This window comes from Mesocricetus auratus, unplaced genomic scaffold (genome assembly GCF_017639785.1).
Source record: "Mesocricetus auratus isolate SY011 unplaced genomic scaffold, BCM_Maur_2.0 Super-Scaffold_100006, whole genome shotgun sequence".
NCBI classification, from domain to species: domain Eukaryota; kingdom Metazoa; phylum Chordata; class Mammalia; order Rodentia; family Cricetidae; genus Mesocricetus; species Mesocricetus auratus.
In genome coordinates this window covers 10,955,613-10,981,372 of record NW_024429190.1, presented here as the reverse complement: position 1 = coordinate 10,981,372, position 25,760 = coordinate 10,955,613, and the positions used below count along the sequence as shown (strand labels likewise).

Below are 25,760 nucleotides of genomic sequence, written 5' to 3'. Positions count from 1 at the left end.
AGCCAAGGCACGAGCAGGCACCACTGCAGGGCTGCTGAGTGGAGGCCGGGTCAGGGGGCCGGGCCTGCCCACCTTACTATGTCAATGAAAGAATCCTCTGAGTCCCTTGGCGGGAGGGATGCCCGCAGAAGACGGAGGGATGGCTGCAGGAGCCGAACAGAGCCAGCCTTGGGGGCACACGCCTTTAATCCTACCACTTGGGAAGCTGAGAAAGGTGGATCTCTATGAGTTCAAGTCCAGCCTGGTCTACATGGCAAGCTCCAGGTCAGCCAAAACTGCATAGTGAGACCCTGTCTCACACAACAACCAAACAATAACAACAAACCAACCAATATAATAAAAGAGGCCTGGGAGGCAGCCTGTGGACACTCACCTGGTGGGCCTCTCATCCTCACTGGGCCCTGGCTGCCAGGGTCTCCCTTGGGGCCAGTGGGCTCAGGCAGCTCCCAAGGGTCAGCTCTATCTGCAGGGCAAAGAATGCGAACTTGGCGGTTCTGGGGTTGCATTTGACCCCCACCCCATCCTGGTCCCTCAGACAGCCCCTGCTATCTTGAGGTTGCTGAGCATCCCTCCTGTTCTAACTAGCTCCTAGTAAACCCTGGGCTGAACAGTCAGACAGAAGTCAGCATCCCTGCTGGGCCTCAGAGGGAAGATCCCAGATCCCCTCCCTCCATTGGAATTTTTGCTTCCTAGACTCCAGTGCTCAGGAGTCCTCAGTGCTTCTGGTCAAGGCCACTGGAAAGCTGGGAAGACCAAGACCCTCCTGAGGGGTCAGATGGGGCATTTCTTCCCCTAAACTATCACATGGGGTTATGTACGAACCCCTTACCCTGCCGGTCTCCATCTTCAGGGCTGTCCTGGGCAGACGGGGCCCAAGGCAGGGCAGAATCCTCAGGGGTAGCTGGGATTGAGGACACTGTCTGCTCTGTGACACTCAGAACAGCCACCTGTGGAAGAAGACAGGGATGGAGCGGCACCAGGAACTCACTAGACACAATCCAGCCTTGGCCTTGGGGGTTGGGAGGCTCAAGGAGCCAGCAAAATCCAGCTGTGAGTGGAGACCTTGGGCTAACAGGGGCCCAGAATCTCATAAGTGACATAGTTCATAATACGCACTGTGGAACAATCATTCCACAATGCTGCTGCCACCCAAGTTGAGCTCCGTGATCATGGGATCTTCTGGCCACAATTGTATGCTGCTTCTGTTAAAGTTTGACAGGGGTTGGGAGGAACTGTGTGTGTGTGTGTGTGTGTGTGTGTGTGTGTGTGTGTGTGAATGTCAAACAAGTGCTGTACCACTGAGATTTTGCAGGGGAAACTGGAGGGTCTAACACCCACTCCCACATTAGGGCTAGAACAAAGAAGAAGATTCTGCAAGTATGCCAAGCTCCTGACCAAGAGTCAACAAAAGAAAAGACGACCGTGACAGTGGTCTGTCCTCACAGCGGATAGTTCGTAGTTATGTAACCACTCCTTCTTCGGGTATCTGGCTTCCAGATTCCCCTCTAACAGTTAACACTTTATTAAACTTCCTCACATCAGACCAGGACAAGTTCCTAGAGGAGGGAATAGCAGAGTAAAAGGACAGTGAGTACCTATGCGTGTCCAGAAACCCTGGAAGAAAAAGATGATTAAAAAGTGGTAGCTGCTGGGCGTTGGTGGTGCACACCTTTGATCCAGCACTGGGAGGCAGAGGCAGGCGGATCTCTGTGAGTTTGAGGCCAGCCTGGTCTACAGAGTGAGTTCCAGGACAGTCAGAACTCCACACACAAACCCTGTCTCAAAAAGAAAAAGAAAAAGAGAAGGAAAAAAGTGGTATCTTAGGGACAGTGACATGGCTCAGATGGTAAAAGTTGCTACAGTCAATTCTAGTAACCAAAGTTCAATTCCAGGGACCCACATGATAGAAGAAAAGAACATACCCAAATTGTCCTTTGACTTCTACACACACACATACACACACACACACACACACACACACACACGCACACACATACACACACGCACACACGTGCACACACACGCGCGCGCGCGCACACACACACACACACACACACACTATGGCACTCTCACATGCCCACCAAACAAATAAATATAATTTTTAAAAAAGGTGGCAGTTTAGCTGGGGATTGATGGCACACGCCTTTAATCCCAGCACTCGGGAGGCAGAGGCAGGTGGATCTCTGTGAGTTCGAGACCAGCCTGGTCTACAGAGTGAGTTCTAGAACAACCTCCAAAGCCACAGAGAAACCCTGTCTTGAAAAACAAAACAAAACAAAACCAAAAAACAGGTGGCAGTTTATGGCTGTAATCTCAGTGACTAAGGAGGTAGAGTAAGGAGGATCTAGAGTTTAAGACCAGCCTGCACTACACTGCAATACACCTATGGAGGTTTGAAATAAAATGGTCCCCAAAGGGAGTGGCACTGTTAGGAAGTGTGGCCTTATTGGAGTAGGTGTGGTCTTATTGGAGGAAGTGTGTTGCTGTGGAGGCGGGCTTTGAGTTCTCATATGTGCTCAAGATACTGCCCAGTGTTTTAGACCACTTCCTCTTGCCCGGGAGTCAAGGTGTAAGACTCTCAGCTCCTGCTCAGCTCCACCTCTGCCTGCGCTCTACCATGCTCCCTGCCATGATGATAACGGACCTTGGAAACTGTGAGCCGCCACCTCAATTGAAGGCTTTCCTTTATGAGCGCTGCTGTGGCCGTGGTCTCTTCACAGCAATAGAGAGCCTAACTGAGACAGTACCACTTAAAAAGAGGAGAGGACGGTGAGGCTGGAGAAGTGTGTGCCCTGGGCTGGATCCTAGCACCACATAAACTAGACATGGCGGTGCACACCTGTAATCCTAGCACGGAGCAGGAGGAGGCAGGAGGTTACCGTTAGCTCTGCAGCCACCTTGAAGCCAGCCTGGGCTATGTGAGACCCTCTCAAAAAAGAGAGGGGGCTGGCGAGGTCCTGCCACTGAGCTCGATGAGTTTGGTTCCTGGGACCCACATGTTGGGTGGAGAGACCCACACACACATACAATAAGCAAACAAACTAATGAACAAACGCATGATTTAAAAAGATAGGTGGATCTCTGAGTAGGAGGCCAGCCTGGTCCATACAGTGAGGTCCTGGCCAGTCAGGGTTGCACGGTGAGATCCCGTATTGAAGGCTGCCAGTTTTCTCTCTGGGGCACAGGTAGTTTCTGCAAATGGTTTTCTGGATTTCTGAGTTTTCCTGACTCTACCTTCAGAATCTTGTTTACTGTCTCATTTTATAACTTTAAAACCCCTTTTTAAAAAAAAAATCTTGAGATAACCTGAGACGTGTAAGGGGCATTTTCATTTTCAAAGTGGAAGATGGGACGGAGGGGCAGGATGAAGGACAGAGATGAGAGGCAGGCAGGGTCTGCCATGGTGCTGGGGGATGGTCTCAGCTTATGTGCCTGAAACGGGGCCTCATGGGAGAGGGCTTTCAGGCCACCTGGAGGGCGGTGTTCCAGGCTGTAGGGCTGTGCAGCAGCTTCCCAGGGAAGGCAACAGGAGCAGAGGACAGAGCTGGATGGGCATCAGGCAGTGGCTGGACCATGCCCATGGAAAGCAATCTGCCCGAGGGTAGAAGCTTAGTGGATAGGCATGGGGGTGCAGGGGGGTGGGGGAGCCCAAGGTCTCCAAGGCCCAGGGAAAGGGGGACTGCTCACCCACCTTGGCCTCCAGCACCTTCAGCCTCTCGGTCAGCTCAGACACTTTGCTGCAGTTGAGACAACCTGTGGGGAGGGGAAGGTTGGGGCTAAGGCTGGGGTCCTGGGTCACCTTAGAGCCTGCACCCTTGGGGGAGACAGGTACCCAATAACTCCAATCTACGGGGAGCAGTGTGGGGCTGGGCTGCAGAGTCACTGCAAGCCTATTGGGCAGCAGCCCTTGGGTTCCTTCTACTCCAGAGCCTCCGGAGAGGAATCTCTCTCCTGGTGCAGGCTCTGGGGCCCAGGTTCTGGCGGTCTCGGCATCCAAATGCCCAACTCCAGAAGTCACAGGCAGAAAATCCTGATGTTTCCTACTGGATAGAGGGGCTGGGCATACCAGCTCTGCGGACCAACAGACTACAGCTGGGATGCTACTGGCCTCGCAGGTAATGCTGTCTGGCTGTGTCACAGGATCACACTCCAGCTCCTTACTCCAGCTCCTCCGGCTTTTTTTTTTTTTTTTTTTTTTAATGAAGCCTGTACAAGCTGGCTGCTCTGGTCCTCACTGTAGCTCTTTGTCACACAAATGCCACACAGGAGGCACCTCAGTTTGTGACAGGGTGCAGTGAGTGCCCAACACGGTCACCCAGCTCAGAGGGCCTAGGCACAGTGCTGCCCACTCCTGGTTATGGCACCTTGGGCAGGGCAAGGCTCTGTTTGACCCTCAGTTTCCCACTCATGAGAACAGACTCAACAAGGTCTTCTGGGCGCTGTGAAAGCATCTGGCTGAAGTCTCAGGCTCCCCAGGACAGAGAGGAAACTGGGGAGTTGGGCTTTAAGAGCAAAAATCCAGGGGTCACCGATCTCAGGGTGACTGACCCAATTCAGACCCCCTCTAGGAACGTCCTCTGCCTTGAGGTTGTCTGTCCAGGGGATGAGGTAAAGTAGTGTTATCCTTGATCCTCTACTGCTGGACCCAGATAACTTCCAGAGACAATTACCACTGCCCTGGGTCCACCCCAGACCTCCTCCAGCCTAGAGGTCCCCACGAGGCCACCCCAGGACTCACCTGAGAATGCTGTGGGCCGTGGCAGTGCCGTCCGTCGCGTGGTGCTGCCTGACCACGTAGGTTCCGGGAAGCCAGGGGAACCTGCAATGGAGGGATAGTGGGCTAAGTCTGCTGACCTGAGCTAGCCTTGCCCAGAGAGACCACCCTTCCTGCTGCTGCTGAAGCCGGGATCTCTGCTCCCCCATTGCAGACAGAAGCACGGGGAGGTGGGGTAACTCTCCTGGGTCACACAGCAATAAGGAGGGAGGCAGGACCAAACAAAGTGACTGTTTTATGGGCTGGCCAGAGGGGCAAGTCGTCTGTGGGGTCACACAGAAGCTGAAGGCTTCCCCAATGACCCCGGCTAGTGTCAGAGCTAAGATGGAAAGCAGATAACTCAGCTCCCAAGGCGTCTACTTACTGGTCTGTGTGATCCACCCCACCTGACCTGACCTGCTCTCCCATCTGTAAAACGCAACAGTAAGGCTTCTGTTCTTGTTTGGCAAGGCCAGGAGAGGGTGATGTGTGCAAAGGGTCTACTGTACACACACCGGGCTCATGTACACAGTAGATGCTTAATAAATGACTGAGTGGTTGTCATGCTTGTTCCCCTTAGTAAGAAAAGACCAACATAACATGTTTAAATGAAAGCCAGGGAGAGGCTGGCTGCCGTTCCAGGAGTCTACCCACTCCGTACCCAGGAGGGTTCTCCAGCCTGGCTGGTCTGCTTTCATAGGCCTGGTTTTCCACACAGCTGGAAGGACCGGCTGGCCAAGCCGAGGGCGGAAGGCGCAGCTGGAGGGTCTCTCCAGCCAACAGTGGTAACTGCCCTCCTCAGCCCCCTGCGCCTGCCTTTTAAGGCCATGAAGTGTCATCCTGGGGGGAGACAAGACCCAAATAAGGCACCAGCCTGGCTGCTTGGACATGGGCTGTGGGTTGAGGCAGGGAGAGAGAGAGGCGCCGGCAATCCAAACCAGACAGTCTTTCTGCCAGCCCCCGGCAGGGAGGCTGCCTGCTCTGCGTCGGGTTCCAGTGTGCACATGGGAGTTTTGCTAGGGCTGGCCAACTTTCTTAAGTCCCAGGGACCTGCAACGTGCTCAGCTACAGGGGGTAAGAGCCTCCTACAGGACACAGAGTGGGGCTGAGCAGTCCAGGACAGTGGCAAAGATGGGGGTGCCTGAAGAGAGCAGATTCCATTGTGGAGCAGGCCTTGTGCCCAGTGTGAGGCTCAGCACAGTTCTAAAAGAGGCAGTCACAGCAGCTCACACACTCACACACTCACTCTCACACGCTCACACTCTCACACACACTCACTCTCACACTCACATATGCTCACACACTCACTCTCACACTCACACACGCTCACACACCCACTCTCACACTCACACACGCTCACACACTCACTCTCACTCACACACTCACTCTCACACAGACACACACTCACACACTCACTCTCACACAGACACACACTCACACACTCTCACACACACTCTCTCATACATTCACACACACACTCACACACTCACTCTCACACGCTCACACTCTCACACACACTCACTCTCACACTCACATATGCTCACACACTCACTCTCACACTCACACACGCTCACACACCCACTCTCACACTCACACACGCTCACACACTCACTCTCACTCACACACTCACTCTCACTCACACACTCACTCTCACACACTCTCGCATACTCACACACTCACTCTCACACAGACACACACTCACACACTCTCACACAGACACACACTCACACACTCTCACACACACTCTCTCATACATTCACACACACACACACACACACCATTCCTGCACATCTCAAGCATTCCCACATATGTCTGGTTTTGGTTTTACCACTGTAAACTGGGACCCTACGGTCCTAGCAGAAGGCGAGACAGGCATCCTCTGGAACCTCCTCTGGTTCCAGGAATAGCTAAGTGGTTGAACGAACAGACCCTTCCCTGCTTTCCTCCTGGAGAACCTGAGGCAGAGGGTGCAGTAACTTACTCATGGTCCTCTCTGTTCTTTTGCTCATGACCAAACCCAAGCAGGGCTGACTACAGGCAGGGACTGTTTCCAGGTCCACCTGGCAGGAAAGGTCAGCGTCCAGCAGGGGACAAGGCGCTTGAAGACCTTTATCTTTTTTGTCCCATGTGAGAGTGCAAAATGCCACTTGATTATTCTTTGGAAAAACTGACCCAAAGCAGTACCAGTCTGTCTTCTATTTTTTTCCTTTTTGGGTGTGTGTGGGGTGACATCTCATAGAGCCCAGGCCAACCTAGCACGCACTATGTGGTCAAGGACGACTTTGAATTTGTGATTCTCCTGCCTCTACCTCCCATATATCATGATTACAGGTGTATGCCTCCATGCCTGGCTCCCAGGTGTCACCATGCCTGGCTCCCAGTGTCACCATGCCTGGCTCCCAGGTGTCACCATGCCTGGCTCCCAGGTGTCACCACGCCTGGCTCCCAGGTGTCACCACGCCTGGCTCCCAGTGTCACCACGCCTGGCTCCCAAGTGCCTCCATGCCTGGCTCCCAGGTGCCTCCATGCCTGGCTCCCAGGTGCCTCCACGCCTGGCTCCAAGGTGTCACCACGCCTGGCTCCCAGGTGCCTCCACGCCTGGCTCCAAGGTGTCACCATGCCTGGCTCCCAGGTGCCTCCACGCCTGGCTCCCAGGTGTCACCACGCCTGGCTCCCAGGTGTCACCACGCCTGGCTCCCAGGTGTCACCACGCCTGGCTCCCAGGTGTCACCACGCCTGGCTCCCAGGTGTCACCACGCCTGGCTCCCAGGTGTCACCACGCCTGGCTCCCAGGTGTCACCACGCCTGGCTCCCAGGTGTCACCACGCCTGGCTCCCAGGTGTCACCACGCCTGGCTCCCAGGTGACACCACGCCTGGCTCCCAGGTGTCACCACGCCTGGCTCCCAGGTGTCACCACGCCTGGCTCCCAGGTGCCTCCACGCCTGGCTCCCAGGTGCCTCCACGCCTGGCTCCCAGGTGTCACCATGCCTGGCTCCCAGGTGCCTCCATGCCTGGCTCCCAGTGTCACCATGCCTGGCTCCCAGTGTCACCATGCCTGGCTCCCAGTGTCACCACGCCTGGCTCCCAGGTGTCACCACGCCTGGCTCCCAGGTGTCACCACGCCTGGCTCCCAGATGCCACCATGCCTGGCTCCCAGATGCCACCATGCCTGGCTTCATTTCTTGATTTTAGCCAGGCTGGCCTCAAACTTTTACTCCTGCCTCAGCCTCCTTAGCATCGGGATTAGAGGTGTACAGCTCTGTTCTCCAGATGACCACACTCGTCTGTCCCTTGACTTCAGCTCCTGCCCACTGGGACAAGGACCTTGTCCATCTTGTACCCGCCAATAAAGCCCCTGCAGGACTACAAGTGCCTTGATAAAACTTGTGTCTGTGAACACACTCATACCTCAGACTATGAAAAACAAGCTCCCAGCAAGCACGAGCGCAGAACAACAGACACAGCTGCCCTGAGGACGAGCACACAGGTGTCCCTTAGTTACTGACATGCAGCTGGAAGTCATTTTCCAAGTGATTTGGCTTGGGACATTAACTAAGAGCTAGAGAGAGCTAGAAAAATGAACAGAGGGCCTGGGGAGAATGCTCAGTCAGTAAAGTGCTTACTTTGCAAGCATGAGGTCCTGAGTCCAATCCTTAGCACCTGTGTAAAAGCTGTGCGTGGTAGCACATGCCTAATCCCAGTGCTGGCGGGTGGGGACAGCAGGGAGGATCCCTGAGGCTTACAGGCCAGCTAGGCTAGCGGAATGGTCGAGCTCCAGGGTCAGTAGTAGACCCTGTCTAAAAGAAAAGGAGAGAGAGAGAGGAAGGCATCCAATATCAAGCTCCAGCCTCCATAAGTGTACACATTGCTTGCCCACACAGGAGGACACACACATGTACACACACATGTATACATGTACCTATATACATGTACACAATACCCACACACGTACACAATTTGTACAAATACTTGAAATATGCACATATATATACATGCATACACACATATATGCATATACATATAAGCTTATACACATACATGCATGTATACACATATATGCGTATACATGCATATATACACACATATGCACATGCACACACATATCTGTAGCTCAAACTGATTTTGAATTTCAATTAGGAAAGGAGGTTTAGTTGGACATGGTGGTGCACACCCACAATCCCAGCACTCGGGAGGCAGAGGAAAGAGGAGTTTGAGGCCAGCCTGGTCGGCACAGAGAGGCTGTGTTTAGGTGGGGTTTGAGAGACTGGCTCAGAGGTTAAGAGGACTCCAGTTTGGTTCCCAGCATCCACACTATTGGCTCCCAACCACCTACAGCTCCAGTTCCAGGGGACCTGGTGCCCTCTTCTGGTCTCTTTGAACATTTGCATTCACATGTGCACATGTTCCTACACACGCAGAGATTATACAAATTGTTTTTTAAAAGCTTTTTGGAGCTGGAGAGATGGCTCAGAGGCCAAGAGCACATGTTCTTGAAGAGGCCCTGGTTCAGCACCCACACGATGGCTCACAGACATCTGTAACTGCAGCACCAGGAGAGCCGGTGTGTGCGCGTGGGCACACACACGGGCACACACACACACACACACACACAGGCAAAAAAAGCATGAAGTGTTCTGAGTGTAAGGCTAGGGGTGTGGTTAGTTCAGTGGCTGACCACTGGCCTGGCACAGGCAAGGCCCTGGGTCCCATCCCTCGTGGGGTAGCTTGACTGGAATTGGCCTCCATACTATTAGCACTATTGGCACTAGCAGGAAGCATGGCCTTGTTGGAGGAGGTGTGTCACTAGGGGTGGGTTGAGGTTTCCGATTCTCACGAAACCACCCAGTGTCTCAGTCGACTTCCTGTTGCCTACAAGACGTAGGACTCTCAGCTTCCTCTCCAGCACCGTGTCTGCCTGTGTGCTCCATGCTGCCGCCATGATGATAATGGACTGAGCCTCTGAGACTGTAAGCAGACATCCCAGTGAAATGCTTTCCTTTATAAGAGTTGCCATGGTCATGGTGTCTCTTCCCAGCAATAGGAACCCTGACTAAGACACCTAGTCACAATGCAGAGAAGAAAAGAAAAGTTTAAGGAAACAACAAAACCAGAAAACATTGAGCCTTCACTCAGGATTCACAGAATCAGGCAAAGCTCTGCCAAACAGGACACGCCCCGCTGAAAGAGGGTCCTTTGATGTAAACAGCTGAGTACAGGTGCTGTGGCGTGAGGGTGGCCTGCTATGGTGAAGATATTCCACCCTCCCACTGGTCATCCTTCCCATTTAGGGTCTCCCATTGCCCAGAGGCCCTAAAGCAGGCTCCCGATTGAGGCCCTTCTTGCCCTGAGACGCCGCTGGCCCCATATTGTATCCTAGAAGGGCCCTGAAGGCTGGCCCCAGAACCCCGGGTTCCACTGTCTCTGGGGGTACTTCCCGCCATCTAGAGGTCCCCAACTGTCTGTGCCCAAGTCCTACAGCTATGATACAGTTCCTGTATCACCTCCTCTAGGAAGCCCTCCTAAACATACTAGGTCACCCACCAGTGCCAAAGCTTAGTGTGCTGACCCTACTAGGCTGGTGAGCTCTGCAGGTTCTAGCCCTGTGTCCCCCAAAGCTGTTCCCCTTCCTGTACCAAGTGTCCTTCCACATACCAGGGCATAGAAGAGCACCGAGGCCCAGGGAGATTTCTGCCCCGTCCACACAGGAGGTCGAAGTGGGCTGGGTTCTGAGCCTCCCCCAAACTGGGATGGAAACAATTTAGGGGGGACTTTCCCTGCTAAAGAGCAGAGCCAGGGGAGAAGCTTCTTTGTTTACATTGGACCCCCCAGGGCCACACGGCTTGGTGGCCACACAGACAAGGTCACAGCCTTCCTAGCTGGGACATGTCTCCTGTGTGAATTTACTTTGCAAATGTAAATATTTGCTGATGACCAGCCGGTGGCCTAAGCCAGGGCTTAGGGTCAGAGCTGGGACTCTCTCGGCTCTAAGAAGCCTCCACACAATGAGGGGGCTCTGGGAAGGCCTACTGTGTTCCTTGCCTGTTCAGGGTGGGCAAGTTTCATTTAATTTTCACATTCACTCGATGCCAGGCCCACCCCAGGCACCGGGGCTGAAACAGCCATGTTGGCAGTGGGGCCAGCTTCCTTGGCCTCCCCTAGGAGCACCAAGGTGGCCACATGCAGACAAGCTAGCCACCACCAAAGCCACAGCGTGCAGGGAGAAGCCAGTGTGGCAGTATGAAGGGTGGGTGCGTGGGTGCGCGTGAAGCTGGGCGTTAATGGAAATGTAGGAGGGCAGGGCCCCGGTGGATTAGCCGGGAGGCGGGGTTGGCTGAGTTTTCTCGACAGGAGTGGAGCCATGCGGGGTAGACTTGGGTGGGATGACACAATATTTAGCCCTCAGGACTCTGCACCCAGGAAGCAGAGCAGAGACTTGGCTCTATAGCTGGCACCTGGCTGGCACAGACAGACATATGTGGGATGTGCCCAGCCTTGGAGTGTGGAGAAGCTGAGGGGCCCTGGGAGGGCGTGGCCACGACCTGCCTCACATCTTCTTTGAGGCTTTGGAGCTGTGGGTTCTTAGCCAATGTCTATCTCTGGTTCCCCACCGAGGAGGACAGGGGCTGTGGGGGTTCCAGGTAGGGAAGAGATACATATTGGAAGGGAGTGAGCCAATGAAGAGAAGCAGAGGTCACATGTCTCTAGGGAACCCAGGCACAGAGGAGGGTGAGCCCCAGCTTCACCATCTTCCCATCTGGGGGTGCTAAGGCCAGCCTCAGGACCCCCTACCTGACTGAGCATGCTCCTTGGGATGTCTTCAGTTGGGCTACGGCAGAACTCAACCCCCACAGCTCTGGAACGGGCCCACAGCTTTCCCCTCTCTGAGCCTCGCTGTGATGACGCAGAGGACAGTGGTGGCTTTCCTGCCCCCCGGCATTGTCATTGCAGGAGGGGCTGAGACAGGATGCCACCAGAGAGAACCTGGTCACGATACTTGCACACTGTGTGATCTTGTGCAAGGCACATGCCCTCTCTGAGCCTCTTTTATCATCTGGACTAGGGGACTGGCAGACAGTAGGTCTGCAGGGAGCCCTGCAGCTGGGCTTCAGGGTGAAGGGGCAGGGAGGGGCAGCTCCACCCTCTGCACAGGTTCCAGCACTGGCCCAGAGGTGACGGCCATACTCCGTCCCCTTCCAGCCAGGGCCCTGGCACTGCGCCAGCTCTCTGCCTGCCCCTGTAGTACATTTTGGCCTTGGTTCTTTCTCATCTGTTGTTTCCACAAGTAGGTGGGCAGGCAGAGCCTGCGTGAGGGCACTGTTAGCCGTATTGCCTCCTACCAAACCCTGGAAGGACCAAAAGATGGATGAGTCTCAACCCTAGCTCTTACAGGCTATGTGACCCCAGGCTGCCCCCCCCACGCTGGGCCTCACAACCCCCATCTGCAGTATGGGACCCGCGCTAGTGATCATGGACAGTGAGTGAGGCTGAGACTGTCCTCATTGTCACAGCACGAATGTCCCCATCCCATTCGTGAGAGAAGCAGCACAACCACTTGCTAGGCAGCTGGCTGAGGTCCCTGTAACTGCTGCCACCACAGTACCCCCAGCACAGGCTGCAGAGGGGGAGAATGGCTTATTGAAAGATGCCAGGAGTAACTGTCGACTTTAAAAAGAAATTCTGGGATGGCAATGTTTCCCTTCCTCTGTGGCTGCTCCAGTTCGTGCTGCTGCCCGGGATGAAGCTTTGGGGCCAGGGTCATGTCACAGCTATGCGACAGGAGCAGCCAACAACAGGGAAGCAGCTGGGGGTGTGGCCTAAATCCAGCTGTGGAGGAAGGGCGGAGCCCATGGTTGGCCTGCAAAGTCCCCATGCCTCCCCACCCCCATTCCAAGAACTGGCTTCCAGAATATTTGAACCAGGCCTCTGTTCTCCTTAGCCTTGTAGGTGGGAGCAGCCCTCCCGTCCCATCGGCCACTGCGAAGTCCTACATACCACCTCACCCTAGGCAGATCCCTTTTTCAGACAACAGTGTCACGGGTGGGGACCCTGAGGTTCAGATGGGGAGCCTAGACTGCCGAGGTTACTGAAGACCCACACATACTGTTTTTGTTTTTGTTTTTTTTTAAGATTTATTTATTATGTATACAGTGTTCTACCTGCATGTCTGCCTGCACAACAGAAGAGGGCACCAGATTTCATTGTAGATGGTCATAAGCCACCATGTGGTTGCTGGGAATTGAACTCAGGACCTCTGGAAGAGCAGCCAGTGCTCCTAACCTCTGAGCCATCTCTTCAGCTCCCTTTTTGGTTTTGAGATAGGGTCTCACTATGTAGCCCAGGCTGGCCTAAAACTCAGAGATCCTGTTGGGCGGTGGTGGCGCATGCCTTTAATCCCAGCACTTGGGAGGCAGAGGCAGGCGGATCTCTGTGAATTCGAGACCAGCCTGGTCCAGGACAGCCTCCAAAGTCACACAGAAACCCTGTCTGGAAAAACCAAAAACCAAACCAAAACAAACTCAGAGATCCCAACGCCTCTGCCTCCCAAGTGCTGGGATTAAAGCTATGCCACACTATGCCCCGTCCCCCTGCCCCCCAACTCTGAACAGGCACACTGCTTGCACTGCAGTCCTCCAGGTCAGGCTCTTGCATAATGTCTGGGGGGGGGTTCTGAGCTCAAGGTTCCAAGGTGGGTGGTGAAGCTGACCTGGCCAGGAAACCCTGAGTACCCTGTGCCCTGACTGAGACTTGAGGCCCCACAGAGAGTGGTAGGCATTGGGAGTGGTCTGGCACACAGCCTGCAACAGCCGCCCCCACAGTCCGCCCCCCTTGCCTGCTCACCAAAGTTCCAGGGACACAACAGCCATTGTCTGATAAGGCCTCACCCGAGCTCCCACACCTCGGGACTCGCCCATAGTACCCCTTGGCAGCTGCCCCCAGCAGCTGGCTTTCCTTTCCCTTGGGGACTTCCATCCTCTCTTCGACTGGTGGGGAAGGCACTGGTCCAGGGTTCTAGCCTCCCACACTGACTACAGGGTTCCCTCAACAGGGCTGTCTGACTGCTCCATTTCTCTGCAGTTCCACTCCAGACCCCTTCCTCAGAACTGGCAAAAGTTCTCCGTGTCAGCTCCATGCTAGCGATGGAACCCCGAGCCTTGCATACGCCGGGCAAGCGCTCAATCACAGAGCCCTACCCCACTCGCGGTGGACTCTGGACTCACCGCTCACTGCCCGCAGTTTCTCCATCATGAGTTGGTGGGGGGGCTTCACTCGGTGCCTCACTCCCAGAGCCCCACTTTCATGCCCGTGTTTCTGTTATCAGGACGTAACCTTGTGCTGCAGGGGCCTTCTCTAAGGCCAGGTCTTGGGTTGGTTCTGGGTCACCTTATCTCTGAAAGGGCCACACCTGGGAATGAGGGTCTTGCTCCTTTGCCAGGCAGCGAAGCAGGCCAGAGCACAAGAGGCAGGAAGGCCCAGGGAGGGCTCCAGGCGCCGGTACTGAGCCACCCCAAGCTGAACATGTAGATGGGCAGTGTGTGAAAGGGTCCCCGGATGGGACACATTCTGCACATGGGGTACACAGAGGAGTGCACCCCAAAGACCCAAGACAACAGAAGCAGGCAGACAGCATTTGAGTTCCAACCCTGCCATGTAGCTCTGGGTACCCATGGCCTTGTGGGGTCTTAGTGTCTTCTGCTGCAGAGTGGGGAGCATTGTCCCCCTTTCCTAGCTGGTTCAATGGCCTGGACTTTGGTATCCTGTGGGGACATCTGGATGGCTTTCCCCAGAGTAGAGCTTGGATGCTGAAAATCCCCACAGGCTGAGATGTTGTAGCTGTGGTCCTCAGGGAGCACTTTTGGTGAACCCTTTGAAAGGCGGGGTCTACGGGCTGGGGATGTTGCTCTGTTGGTAGAATGTTTGCCCCACATACATGAAGCTCCGGACATAGTGGCACATGCCTATAGTCCCTGAACTTGAGAGGGGAGACAGGAGGAACGGAAGTTCGAGGTTATCCTTGGCTACGCAGAAAGTGGCCCACATCTCTAATCACAGTACTCGGGAGGCAGAGGCAGGTGGATTTCTGAGTTCCAGGCCAGCCTGGTCTGCAGAGCTAACTCCACGACAGCCATAACTACACAAGAAACCCTGTCCCAGAAAGCAAAACAGACAAAGTTCAGGACTAACTTGGGCTACAAGAAACTCTATTTTTAAAAGGAGGTGGGGGCCACTTAGAATGTGCTCGTACGGGGACTGGTACCCAAACCCACCACACCCACTCCTTTTCTGCATTAGCCATGAGATGTACCCCTGCCATGATGAGTTGCCTTGCTCACCAACCAGTCTTGGACCAGAAGCTCTAAACATGAACCAAATAAACCCTTTTGCTATGTAAATGCATTGTGTGAAGCTGGTTAACACGAGTTAGAAGAAAAGCCTTGGGATGGAAGGGCTTATAAAAGGAGCATGACACACAGGCATGGAAATTTCCCAGGCCCTGAAGAGGCAAGCTGTCCAATTCCACTCTTAGGCATATACCCAAAAGATGCCCATTCACACAACAAGGATGCCTGTTCCACTATGTTCATAGCTGCATTATTTATAATAGCCAGAACCTGGAAGCAACCTAGATGCCCCTCAACTGAAGAGTGGATAGAGAAAATGTGGTACATTTACACAATGGAACACTACTCAGCAGAGAAAAACAATGGAATCTTGAAATTTGCAGGCAAATGGATGGCACTAGAAGAAACCATCCTGAGTGAGGTAACCCAGTCACAAAAAGACAAACATGGTATGTACTCACTCATATATGGATTTTAGACATGAAGTAGGGGAGTGCCAGCCTACAATCCCACTGCTAGAGAATCTGGGAAACAGGGAGGACCCTAAGAGAGATATGCTTGGAACCCCAGAGAAGGGAATGTGACAGGATCTCCTAAGTGGACTGGGAGCATGGGGGGAGGGGAGAGGGAGCTGGGGAAAAGAGAGGGGGAGAAGAGGAGGACATGGGGGAGCAGGAAGGTTGAGTCAGGGGAAGAATAGAGGAGAGCAGGATGAGAGATGCCATAATAGAGGGATCCATTATAGGTTTGAGGAGAGATCTGGCACTAGTGAGATTTCCAGAGATCTATAAAGTTGACACCAGCTGGCAAACTAAGCAATAGTGAAGAGGCTACCTTAAACGCCCTTCCCGGATAATGAGATTGAGGACTACCCTATATGCCATCGTAGAGCCTTCATCCAGTGGCTGATGGAAGTGAGGCAGACACCCATAGCTAAACTCTGAACTGAACTCCTGGAACCCAGTGACAGAGATGGAGGAGTGATGAGTAAAGGGGTCAAGATCAGGCTGGTGAAAACCACAGAGACAGCTGACCTGAGCAAGGGGGAGCTCATGGACCCCAGACGGATGGCTGGGAGGTCAGCATGGGACTGATCCAGACCCCCTAAATTTGGGCGTCAGTGAGGAGGCCTCGGCAATCTATGGGGTCTGGGGTAGGAAATTAGTAGTTATCCCTGGCACACAAATGGACTTTGGGAACCCATTCCACATGGAGGGATGCTCTCTCAGCCTGGACACATGAGCGAGGGCCTAGGTCCTGCCCTGGATGATATGACAAACTTTGGAGATCCCCCCTGGGGAGCAGAGTGGGGATTGGATGGGGAGTTGGTGGGGGCCAGGGGAGGAGGGGAGGGTGAGGGAGCTGGGATTGACATGTGAAGCAAGCTTGTTTCTGATTTAAATTAAAAAGAGAGAGAGAGATTAAAAAAAAAAAAGAGGCAAGCTGTCACCATGAAGGGGACAGAAGGCATCGTTTGAATGGGAAACACTTCACAAACTGTCCCAGGTCCCGGGTAACAGGCTTTCCTACCTTCCTCACAGGTCACCCCTGAATGTCCAGGGCAGCACCTCCATTCACGGGTGGTCACTGTCTTGTACATCACTCTGTACGTGGGTCTCACCACAGTTCTGTAGCTGAAAGAAAAGCCAGGTGTCCTGGCTCAGACAGTCTTCCACCAGCTGTCCCGCTGCCCTGGGTGCCCTGGTGACATCGTCTTCACTTCTGTTCTTGGGTTTAGCTCATTACTAGCCGCCATGGCCACGGGGTCCGGATTTCAACCACCGGCTGGACTAGCCTGTCCCCTATCGTGGCTGGACTAGCCTGCCCCCTATCGTGGCTGGACTAGCCTGCGCCCTATCGTGGCTGGACTAGCCTGTCCCCTATCGTGGCTGGACTAGCCTGCCCCCTATCGTGGCTGGACTAGCCTGCCCCCTATCGTGGCTGGACTAGCCTGCCCCCTATCGTGGCTGGACTAGCCTGCCCCCTATCGTGGCTGGACTAGCCTGCCCCCTATCGTGGCTGGACTAGCCTGCCCCCTATCGTGGCTGGACTAGCCTGCCCCCTATCGTGGCTGGACTAGCCTGCCCCCTATCGTGGCTGGACTAGCCTGCCCCCTATCGTGGCTGGACTAGCCTGCCCCCTATCGTGGCTGGACTAGCCTGCCCCCTATCGTGGCTGGACTAGCCTGCCCCCTATGGTGCCGCTCAGGGCTCTAGTATGAGCCCTCCATGCAGAGGCCCTGGTGCTTCCTCCCTACACACAATGCTGCCTTTGTCTCACCTGTCCTGAGGCCCCCAGACTTCCTGGGCCTCCACATAATCACCCAGGCCTTGGCTCCTGCTGCGCCCCAACCCGAAGAGCCACTTCCTTGCCCGCCACAGTGCCACTCACCTGCTCCCAGGGCAGCCCATGGGCCACGGGCAGTTCCGCAGCACTCGCTGGAGGTAGGTGCCGTTCTGCACGTGGCAAGAGACGGTACGGGTCACCACGTAGGAGCACCAGTTCCTGAGACAAACCCACAGAGAGGAAGCTCAAGTGTCAGGCCAGGACTCAAGAGGACCGGTGAAGGGGACCATGTGTTCTCTGAGGCCCCAGTCTCCGGGCAGGGAGACCACTGGGCTCTCTGTCTCTACAGCTCACAGGTGACATCAATGGCCCTGGATGGGTGTGGCCATGCTAGGGACTCCCAGGAGGCCTCAGGGAATAAGCTGCAGGGGCAAGATGGACGGGGCGGGATCACTGGGGCTCCACCTCCTCGATTCTGGTCTCTAACCGGGAGCTACTGCCCCCCCACTCCCCACCGCCAGTTGAAGCCTTTTAGAAACACCACCTTTTCAGAGTTATTGAGTCTTAGGAAAATCATTTCCAGTCAGGGATGAAGAGGCAAGCTTGGGGGTCAGCGGGCACTGAGGCTGTGACCAACAACCCCCCCGACAGAGAACCCTGGAGACTCGGAGCCTCAGTCTTCCCACGTGGGGAGTGGCACATCAGGGAGCCAGGACTTAAATGGAGGAACAGCTCCTGCACAGCAGGGGTCACACGCAGGCTCCCATCAGCGTCTGAGAGCGACAGTCCTCAGCTCCAGAGGGTGGTCTAACAAGTCAGTTTATCTCTGCACACAGGTGGGGGCAAAGCCCTGACTTGGCCCGTTCCCTCTTCCCTCCGTGTTACTTTTCTTTGTTTATTTAAGACAGGATCTCATGAAGTATCTCAGGCTGGTCTCAGCAATCCCTGACTCTGGGGCCGCAGGCATGTGCATTTTACAAGCTCTTGCCCTTTCTGAAAGGGCACTTACCCTGTGGCTTTGGGCTACGTGTGACAGCCGGTTCCCAGGTCTGACAGCCTGCGGAGGTCTTGCAGCTGCTCAGGCTAGGCCCAGGTTTGTACCCTTCCCAGAACTGTGACAATATTTACCTTTCCTGTTCCCGCCAAACTTGACCGTCTGCTCATCAGCTAGCCCTTCCATGGACTTCCCTCCCCTTGGCGGGTTCCAGCAAGGCCCAGAGGGATGGAGGAACTTCCTCAGCCTCACAGATGGAGGCTTTCTGTGCCTTGCGGGTGGGGTAGAGCTAGGGCAGCTGGGTGAGGGTGGTGGCTGCTGGACTGGTGCAGGGAGGGAAAGGGACATTCCAGGTGCTCAGCAGCCCTTAGCCTGGCCTGAGGTCAGGAACCCAGGGTAATTTGTTGGGGCTCAGGAAGGAGGAGATGGTGTCAGGTGGCCTTTCTCAGCCCGGGCTGTCTTCCCCTGCAGACAACTCTTCCTGGCCTTAAGCCCAAGGTCAGTAGGTTCCCAGACTGGGGCCCTCACAGAGTCAGGAACCATGTCTCAACCAACACATGAGAACAAGGCCTCTGGGATAGAGTCAGAGGCCAGGCTTGGCCAGGCATATTCTTGGGCTCAACTCCGGCTCTGTGCCCCCAGCTTGGTGACATGTCTTCTCTCCCCAGGGACTCGGTTTCCTCTCTAAAATGGAGGAATTTCTTTCCATTTAAATACCCCTGGCATACAGTAAGTGCCCAATGTGTGCAATGCGGCATCCTGATGGGTCACTCGTCTGTGCTTAGAAGACCGCATCCCAGTTATCCCATCAGGATGAGTGAGGCAGTACCTGACCCATCCGCAGATGGGAAGGAGCACACCAGCAGCCTGGTCCTACATGATAAGGGGTAGGAAGTGGAGGGTTAGCCACAGCGGGCCCTGGGCGTCAGGGAATGAGAGGAAGCAAGGGAGAAACATGACTGTTCCATTCATGACGCTCTAGTCAGGCGCGGTGGCCTGACCTGGACGTGGGGCTGAGGTTGAGGATCGCTTGGCCTGGTCCAGGTGACAAAGCAGGACTCCCACCTCAGAAGAATAAACTAGAATGGCAAATGGTTCAGCTGCAGATGCTTGATGACCTAAGTTAAGTCCTTGGGACCCACGGAAGGATGGAAGGAGAAAACCAATTCCCCAAAGTTATCCTCTGACCTCCACATGTGTGTGACACATCACACCCCAACACACACCAACACACACAGATGCACACACCAACACACACACACCAACACACACAGATACACATACCAACACACACAGATACACATACCAACACATACACACACCAACACACACAGATACACATACCAACACATACACACACCAACACACACAGATACACATAACAACACACACCAACACACACACCAACACACACAGATACACATACCAACACACATAAATACACACATCAACACACACACACCAACACATACCAACACACACAGATACACACACCAACACACACACACCCCAACACATACATACCAACACACACAGATACACACACCAACACACACACACCCCAACACATACATACCAACACACACAGATACACACACCAACACACACACACCCCAACACATACATACCAACACACACAGATACACACACCAACACACACACACCCCAACACATACATACCAACACACACAGATACACACACCAACACACACACACCCCAACACATACATACCAACACACACAGATACACACACCAACACACATAAATACACACATCAACACACACACACCAACACATACCAACACACACAGATACACATACCAACACACACACACCAACACATACCAACACACACAGATACACATACCAACACACACACACCAACACACACCCCACACATACCAACACACACAGATACACATACCAACACATACACACACCAACACACACAGATACACATACCAACACACACCAACACACACAGAGACACACACCAATACATACCAACACACACAGATACACACAGCAACACACACACCAACACATACCAACACACACATAAACACATACCAACACATAAACACATACCAACACACACCAACATATACCAACACACACATAAACACATATCAACACACAAACACATACCCATACCAACACACATCAACACATACCAACACCCACAGATACACATACCAAGACATACCAACACACACACACCAACAGACACACACTGATTTATTTGTTTTTTTGAGACAGAATCTCTCTAAGTAGCTCTGGCTGTCCTGGGAACTGGATATGTAGATGTAGATCAGTCTGACCTTGAACTCAGAGATCTGCCTGACTCTGCCTTTCAAATGCCAGGATTAGAGGTATGAGTCACCACACCCAGTCACACACAATAATTTTAGAGATTTAAAAAATGAAAAAGAAAAGAAAAAGTATCCCCACCCAGTAGAGACTCCTATCCCCAGAGCTGCTCTCCCTGGAGGCTGCTGGGTTGTGTGGGATGGTAGGGACATAAGCACCTCCCTCCAAAGTGTGCAAAACTTAGTGTCCAGTTGGGGTACAGGCTCTCTCAACGCTCAGGCCGGGTGGAGGAAAGGCACGAGGAGCCCTTGGGTAGAGAGGGGAAGCCTGAGGCGCAGGGACCCCAAGTGCTGGATGAACACTGTCTGTGGTGTGCACACAGGCGGAAACAGTTTTCATGCACACAGGCGGAAATAGTTTCGAGGCGTGTGTGCCTGCAAATGCTTGGAAACGTACTGGTCAGCACATGCCCCACAAAGCACATGGACTTGTACACGAAGATCAGGGCCCACACAGGAAGTGGCGTCTCTACAGAGCCTGCAGCTCAAGGGTAACCCCAAGGGCCCGGGATGTGGTGGCCATGCCAGGGGCTCCCGGGAGGCTTCGGGGAACGAGATGCAGGGGCAAGATGGGACAGGGCAAGATCACGAAGGCTGCTGCCTCGTTGTATTTATTTATTATTTTAACAAACATTTTTTACATTCTTATATGTTCCTGAAGACAAGGCCGCCCGGCATGCAAATGTGTCCCACACACCCTCCCTGCGGACAGACAAAGGTCATGTCTTCTGCATGTTTCCAACAAACACACAGGGCCATACAGTCTCAGCACGCACACATGAGCACTCACACACAGACTGGCAGAGGCAGGCCCAGCAGGGCTCACACGCCTTAGAGCTTGTGTGATACGGGCACACGTGGCCAGACTTCACATGCACGGGAACATCCTCCCCCGGCCCCCAGCTCTGGACTGGGGGCAGTCCTGGAAATGCTGAGCTCATCAGGTGTCCCTTCCCCTAAAGGGAGTCTTTTTCTTCTTCCTTAGTTAACAATCTCATGTGTTCCCAGTTATTTGCCTGAATCCCCCGTGTAGGGCATTTGGGGCCAGTAGCTAACCAGACATTTTATACAGGAAGGGACATTCAAACCAGGTGGAGTTCTTTTTTTTTTTTTTTTAACTTTTTAAAAAAGACTTATTATGCATTCAGTATTCTGCCTGCACGTATGTCTGCAAGCCAGAAGAGGGCACCAGATCTCATTAGAGATGGTTGTGAGCTACCATGTGGTTGCTGGGAATTGAACTCAGGACCTCTGGGAGAGCAGCCAGTGCTCTTAACCTCTGAGCCATCTCTCCAGCCCCCAGTCTGTTTTTTCTAATGTAGGTCCTGGGAATTGAACTCTGGTCATCAGGCTTGGTGGCAAGCACCTTTACCTGCTGAGCAATCTCTGCGTTCCCTGTAAGAAGCTTTTTGCAAAGCATGTACCAAATATGGTCACTGCTTTCCATGGAACTCAAAGTCTGCCACGACTCCCCATTGTCCCACCAGCCCTGCTCACACCTACCGAGCACTGACTGGCCATGCTGCCTCTTTCCCACCTCTGATGCTTAGGTTTATTTGCAGAGACTCGTTTCCTTATTCTGGCAATTCCTATTTATCCTTTGAGCCTTAACCCCAAGGTCCAGGCAGGACTGATGGGTCCTGAGCCATGCACAACAACCCTGAGCTATATTCCCGTGAGTGCTCGGATGAGGCACAACAGCCCTGAGCTATATTCCCGTGAGTGCTCGGATGAGGCACAGGCAAGGACCAAGTCCGTACAGAATTCAACTCAAGGCTGTTCAGAGGCGCCTGTTGAACGACTGCATGACTAGGAACACGGCAGCCTGGGCAGAGCAGTGAAGACCCAATGTTTTCAGAGACAGATACAATACCCAGACTTCCTGCCATCCCTGAGGACTTCCTTCCCTGAGGCATGGCCAGTGATGCAGGGGCCCAGCAGCCAGATGAGGCTGGGCTGGGAGTTGGGTCATAAGCAGGGCTGGGAGGAGACAACACACCCCTTGCTGGTCCCCCACCTCTGCCTACTCAGCACCCCAGAGCCTGCAGAGGCCACTCGGAGGGGAGTAAAAACAGGCCAGACCAGCTCAGCCTGGCACCCGTGGTCCTCTCCATGGACCTGCACACCAGCCCTCCACTCGATGCCTCGAGGGGCCCAGGGGACTTTGTCTCCACAGGGCCCAGGGCTGTGATCCGGAACAGAGATAGGGACTAATTGCCGGAGGCAGCCAAGCGGGCCAGGGGCCAAGGGCCCTTATGAAAAGGAGAGGGAAGAACCGAGACAGGCCAGTGGGGGTGGGGCGGCAAGAGCCGGGACCCGAGAGTCACCGGGGTACGGCCGCAGCACGGCGATGCCATTCCCCACAGTTGTCAGTGACCCTGGACATGGCCCTGACTGGCTCTGACCTTGCTGTGCCTGTCTGCAAATGGGGAGAGCAGAACCGCTTCCACGCAAAGTGCTCAGCAAGCTCTGCCTCGGGGGTCAGTTCTTCCTGGTCTGAGGTGTCACAGTCAGCCATGGCTGATGACAGCCTAGAAGGAGGGAGCAGGGGCTTCCGTAGGGGCAGGACACCAGCGTCATGCTGCCTTTACAAGGTTGCACAGGCTTTACACAGAGGGAAACTGAGGGTCCGAGAGGAGGCACCTGCCTGGGGTTAGCCATGCAGGCATGGGATGCTGCAGCCAGAGAAACAAGGCTCAGGCTGAGAGGGACAGAGGCAGGAAGCAATCCTGCTAGGAATGAGGATTGTCAGCAACGACAAGGTCCAAGGTGGCTCTGCACAGCCCCTGGGCACCCTGGCTGCAGGGGGCTCAAAGTCTCACCACATTCCTGGGGCTGGGGGTGGCCTCTTGGATGCCTTCCCAGGCCACCCCCTCCTCAGGCACAAAGCCTCTTTTCTGCCTTCAGTTCCTCAGCTGCCAAGGGGGTGCCTGGGGCGCCTGGCTGGGGATGGAGGGAGGGCTGTGGGGCACGACATCCCCATGCTGTCTCCAAGATGCTGGGACAGGGCCATGGGGGGAGGTCCTGGCAGCCAAGGGCCACAGTTAACTCCAGTTTGAGGTTCCTATCCTACTTAAAGTTGGCCACGGAGGAGTCCATGTGCATGGCGTGCACCAGTCTCCACACTAGGAACAGACCTTCAAACACAAACAGGCAAAAGAGGAAACGGAGGCTCCTGGCCACGAGCCTGTGGTACAAAATGGGAGTGAGAGCACTGTGACACAGATGACCGCTGTGACAGCGTTCTGTAAATGCCCAAATTTCCAACCCCTCTCATGCCAGCATCTGGGACTCTGGCGGCTCCCTCTGGGGACCCGGACAGGTAATCTCCTCCTCTGAACCTTCGTTTCTCATAAAGCAGACCATGAGAGAGGGAGCCTTGGACAGCAGCTGGGAAGGCTCTAGAGACAACCGATGCTGGAAAAGCGTCAGCCGGAGCCAGACGTGGTTGGCACACTGTAGGTGGTGCTGTGACACCTGCTGTCTCTATCTCAGCCGACTAACTGCTCTTCTGGCCTCTGGGCCTGCTCACGTCACCTGCTTCTGCAAGCTCCCCAGGGCCTGCTGGCCGCTGACCACTGAGAAGGGAAACTTCTGAAAAGAATGAAAGGACCAGACCACAGGGGGTGGGGGCCCTCGGAGGCCTCTGAATGGGCTGGAAGGCCTGAGGCCTGGCCCGTCCACATTGTCTGTCCTGAAGACGGGGCGGGGGCCAGGGCAGGCTCCCACTCTGCCATCAAGACCAGAGGGGAGACCTGAATGCCAGCTCTTCCACTAATCTTGGCCGTCACTGACCTCAGTTTGCTCCTCTATTGAATGGGGGCAGGTTTTCCTACATTCTTCAGTCCTAAAAGACACTGTCAGAAAAGGCCCCACGGGACCCTGTCCTGGGAAAAACTCCACAAAGGCCAGCAGAGAGTCACAGGCGGTTGGGAGTTCCAGCCAAATGCCAGGTCCCAGGGGGATCTGTGACACTGACCCACTGTGCAGACTCCACCCCAATCCTTCCTCCAAGCGAAATAAATAGTTGGGGCACTTAAAAAAAAAGCCAGCAACAGGGAAAAGGGGAGGGGAATCCCTGAAGGGCTGCTGAAAGGATGAACCTGGCATTTCACACGCGCAGGAAGGGTCCTAGATCCAGGCCCGCATTAGTCCTGGGGGGCTTTGTTACAATGCCAGGGGCTCACCTTCTGGGAGCCCTGAGATCTCGCGGAGGAATAGGGGTGGCTGTCCTTTCACACATGGGTAGGCGAGCGGGCTCTCCAGAGCACGGGGTGGTCAGGTCTCTGCCCCCACCGGTATGGTATGGAGATGAGAGATGGGACCCTTGCTCCAGTCTTGGACTGCCACCGATGTGGGAGACAGGTCCCTGTCCCAGTCCCGGGACTGCACGGAGCTGGGGTCCTGTTCCCTGTCCCAGTCCCGGGACTGCACGGAGCTGGGGTCCTGTTCCCTGTCCCAGTCCCGGGACTGCACGGAGCTGGGGGTCCTGTTCTCTGTTCCAGTCCCGGGACTGCATGGAGCTGGGGGTCGGGTCCGTGTCCCAGTCCCGGGGTTGCACAGAGCTGGGGTCGGGTCCCTGCCCCAGTCCCGGGATTGTACGGAGCCGGGGTCCGGTTCCATGCCCCAGTCCCGGAATTGCACAAACCTAGGAGAGACTTACCTGCTCCCCGAGAACCGGGCTCCCGGGACGCTCCACGCGGCGCCGCCTCCCGGGAGCAAGAGTCCGAGGCAGAGCAGCGTCCAGGCCCGCGGGCCGCCCATGCTGTCTGTCGTCCCCGCCGCAGCCGCGGTGGCGCAGAGCCGGTTCCGGGCGGAGCAGGGCGGGGGCGCTCGGCTTCGCCCGCCCCTAGCCCCCCGCCCCCGCCCCCGCCAACCCGGAAGCCGCCCGCGCCCCCGCCAGGACGCCCTCCAGGTGCCCACCTGCGCCATGGACCGGGAAACTAAGGCCCAGGTCGCAGCCCCCTGACGCTGCCGGGACCCGAACCCACCTCTCCTGAGCGATCACGCCGGGAG

At 54.8% G+C, this 25,760-nt stretch overlaps 1 protein-coding gene across 5 annotated transcripts in view; it reads right to left on the bottom strand.

The window, feature by feature from the left end:
• The window catches only part of Emid1 (EMI domain containing 1), a 52,844-nt gene extending 27,301 nt beyond the window's left edge, over positions 1–25,543 (bottom strand). For 4 of the 5 annotated variants that reach the window (XR_005877670.1, XM_040746780.1, XM_040746779.1 and 1 more), the window contains exons 1-7: positions 25,408–25,543; positions 17,486–17,599; positions 16,625–16,728; positions 4,739–4,819; positions 3,692–3,753; positions 830–947; positions 374–463 (exon numbers count right to left, since the gene is read on the bottom strand). Coding sequence is in view for 4 of the 5 variants with exons in the window: in XM_040746780.1 (XP_040602714.1) it covers positions 374–463; positions 830–947; positions 3,692–3,753; positions 4,739–4,819; positions 16,625–16,728; positions 17,486–17,599; positions 25,408–25,508 (670 nt within the window). In the remaining variant the exon portion in view is untranslated. Of the gene's footprint in view, positions 1–373; positions 464–829; positions 948–3,691; positions 3,754–4,738; positions 4,820–16,624; positions 16,729–17,485; positions 17,600–18,508; positions 18,631–25,407 lie in introns of those variants that run through there. The other variant, XM_040746782.1, reaches the window with a different exon arrangement.
• Positions 25,544–25,760: the final 217 nt, after the last annotated feature.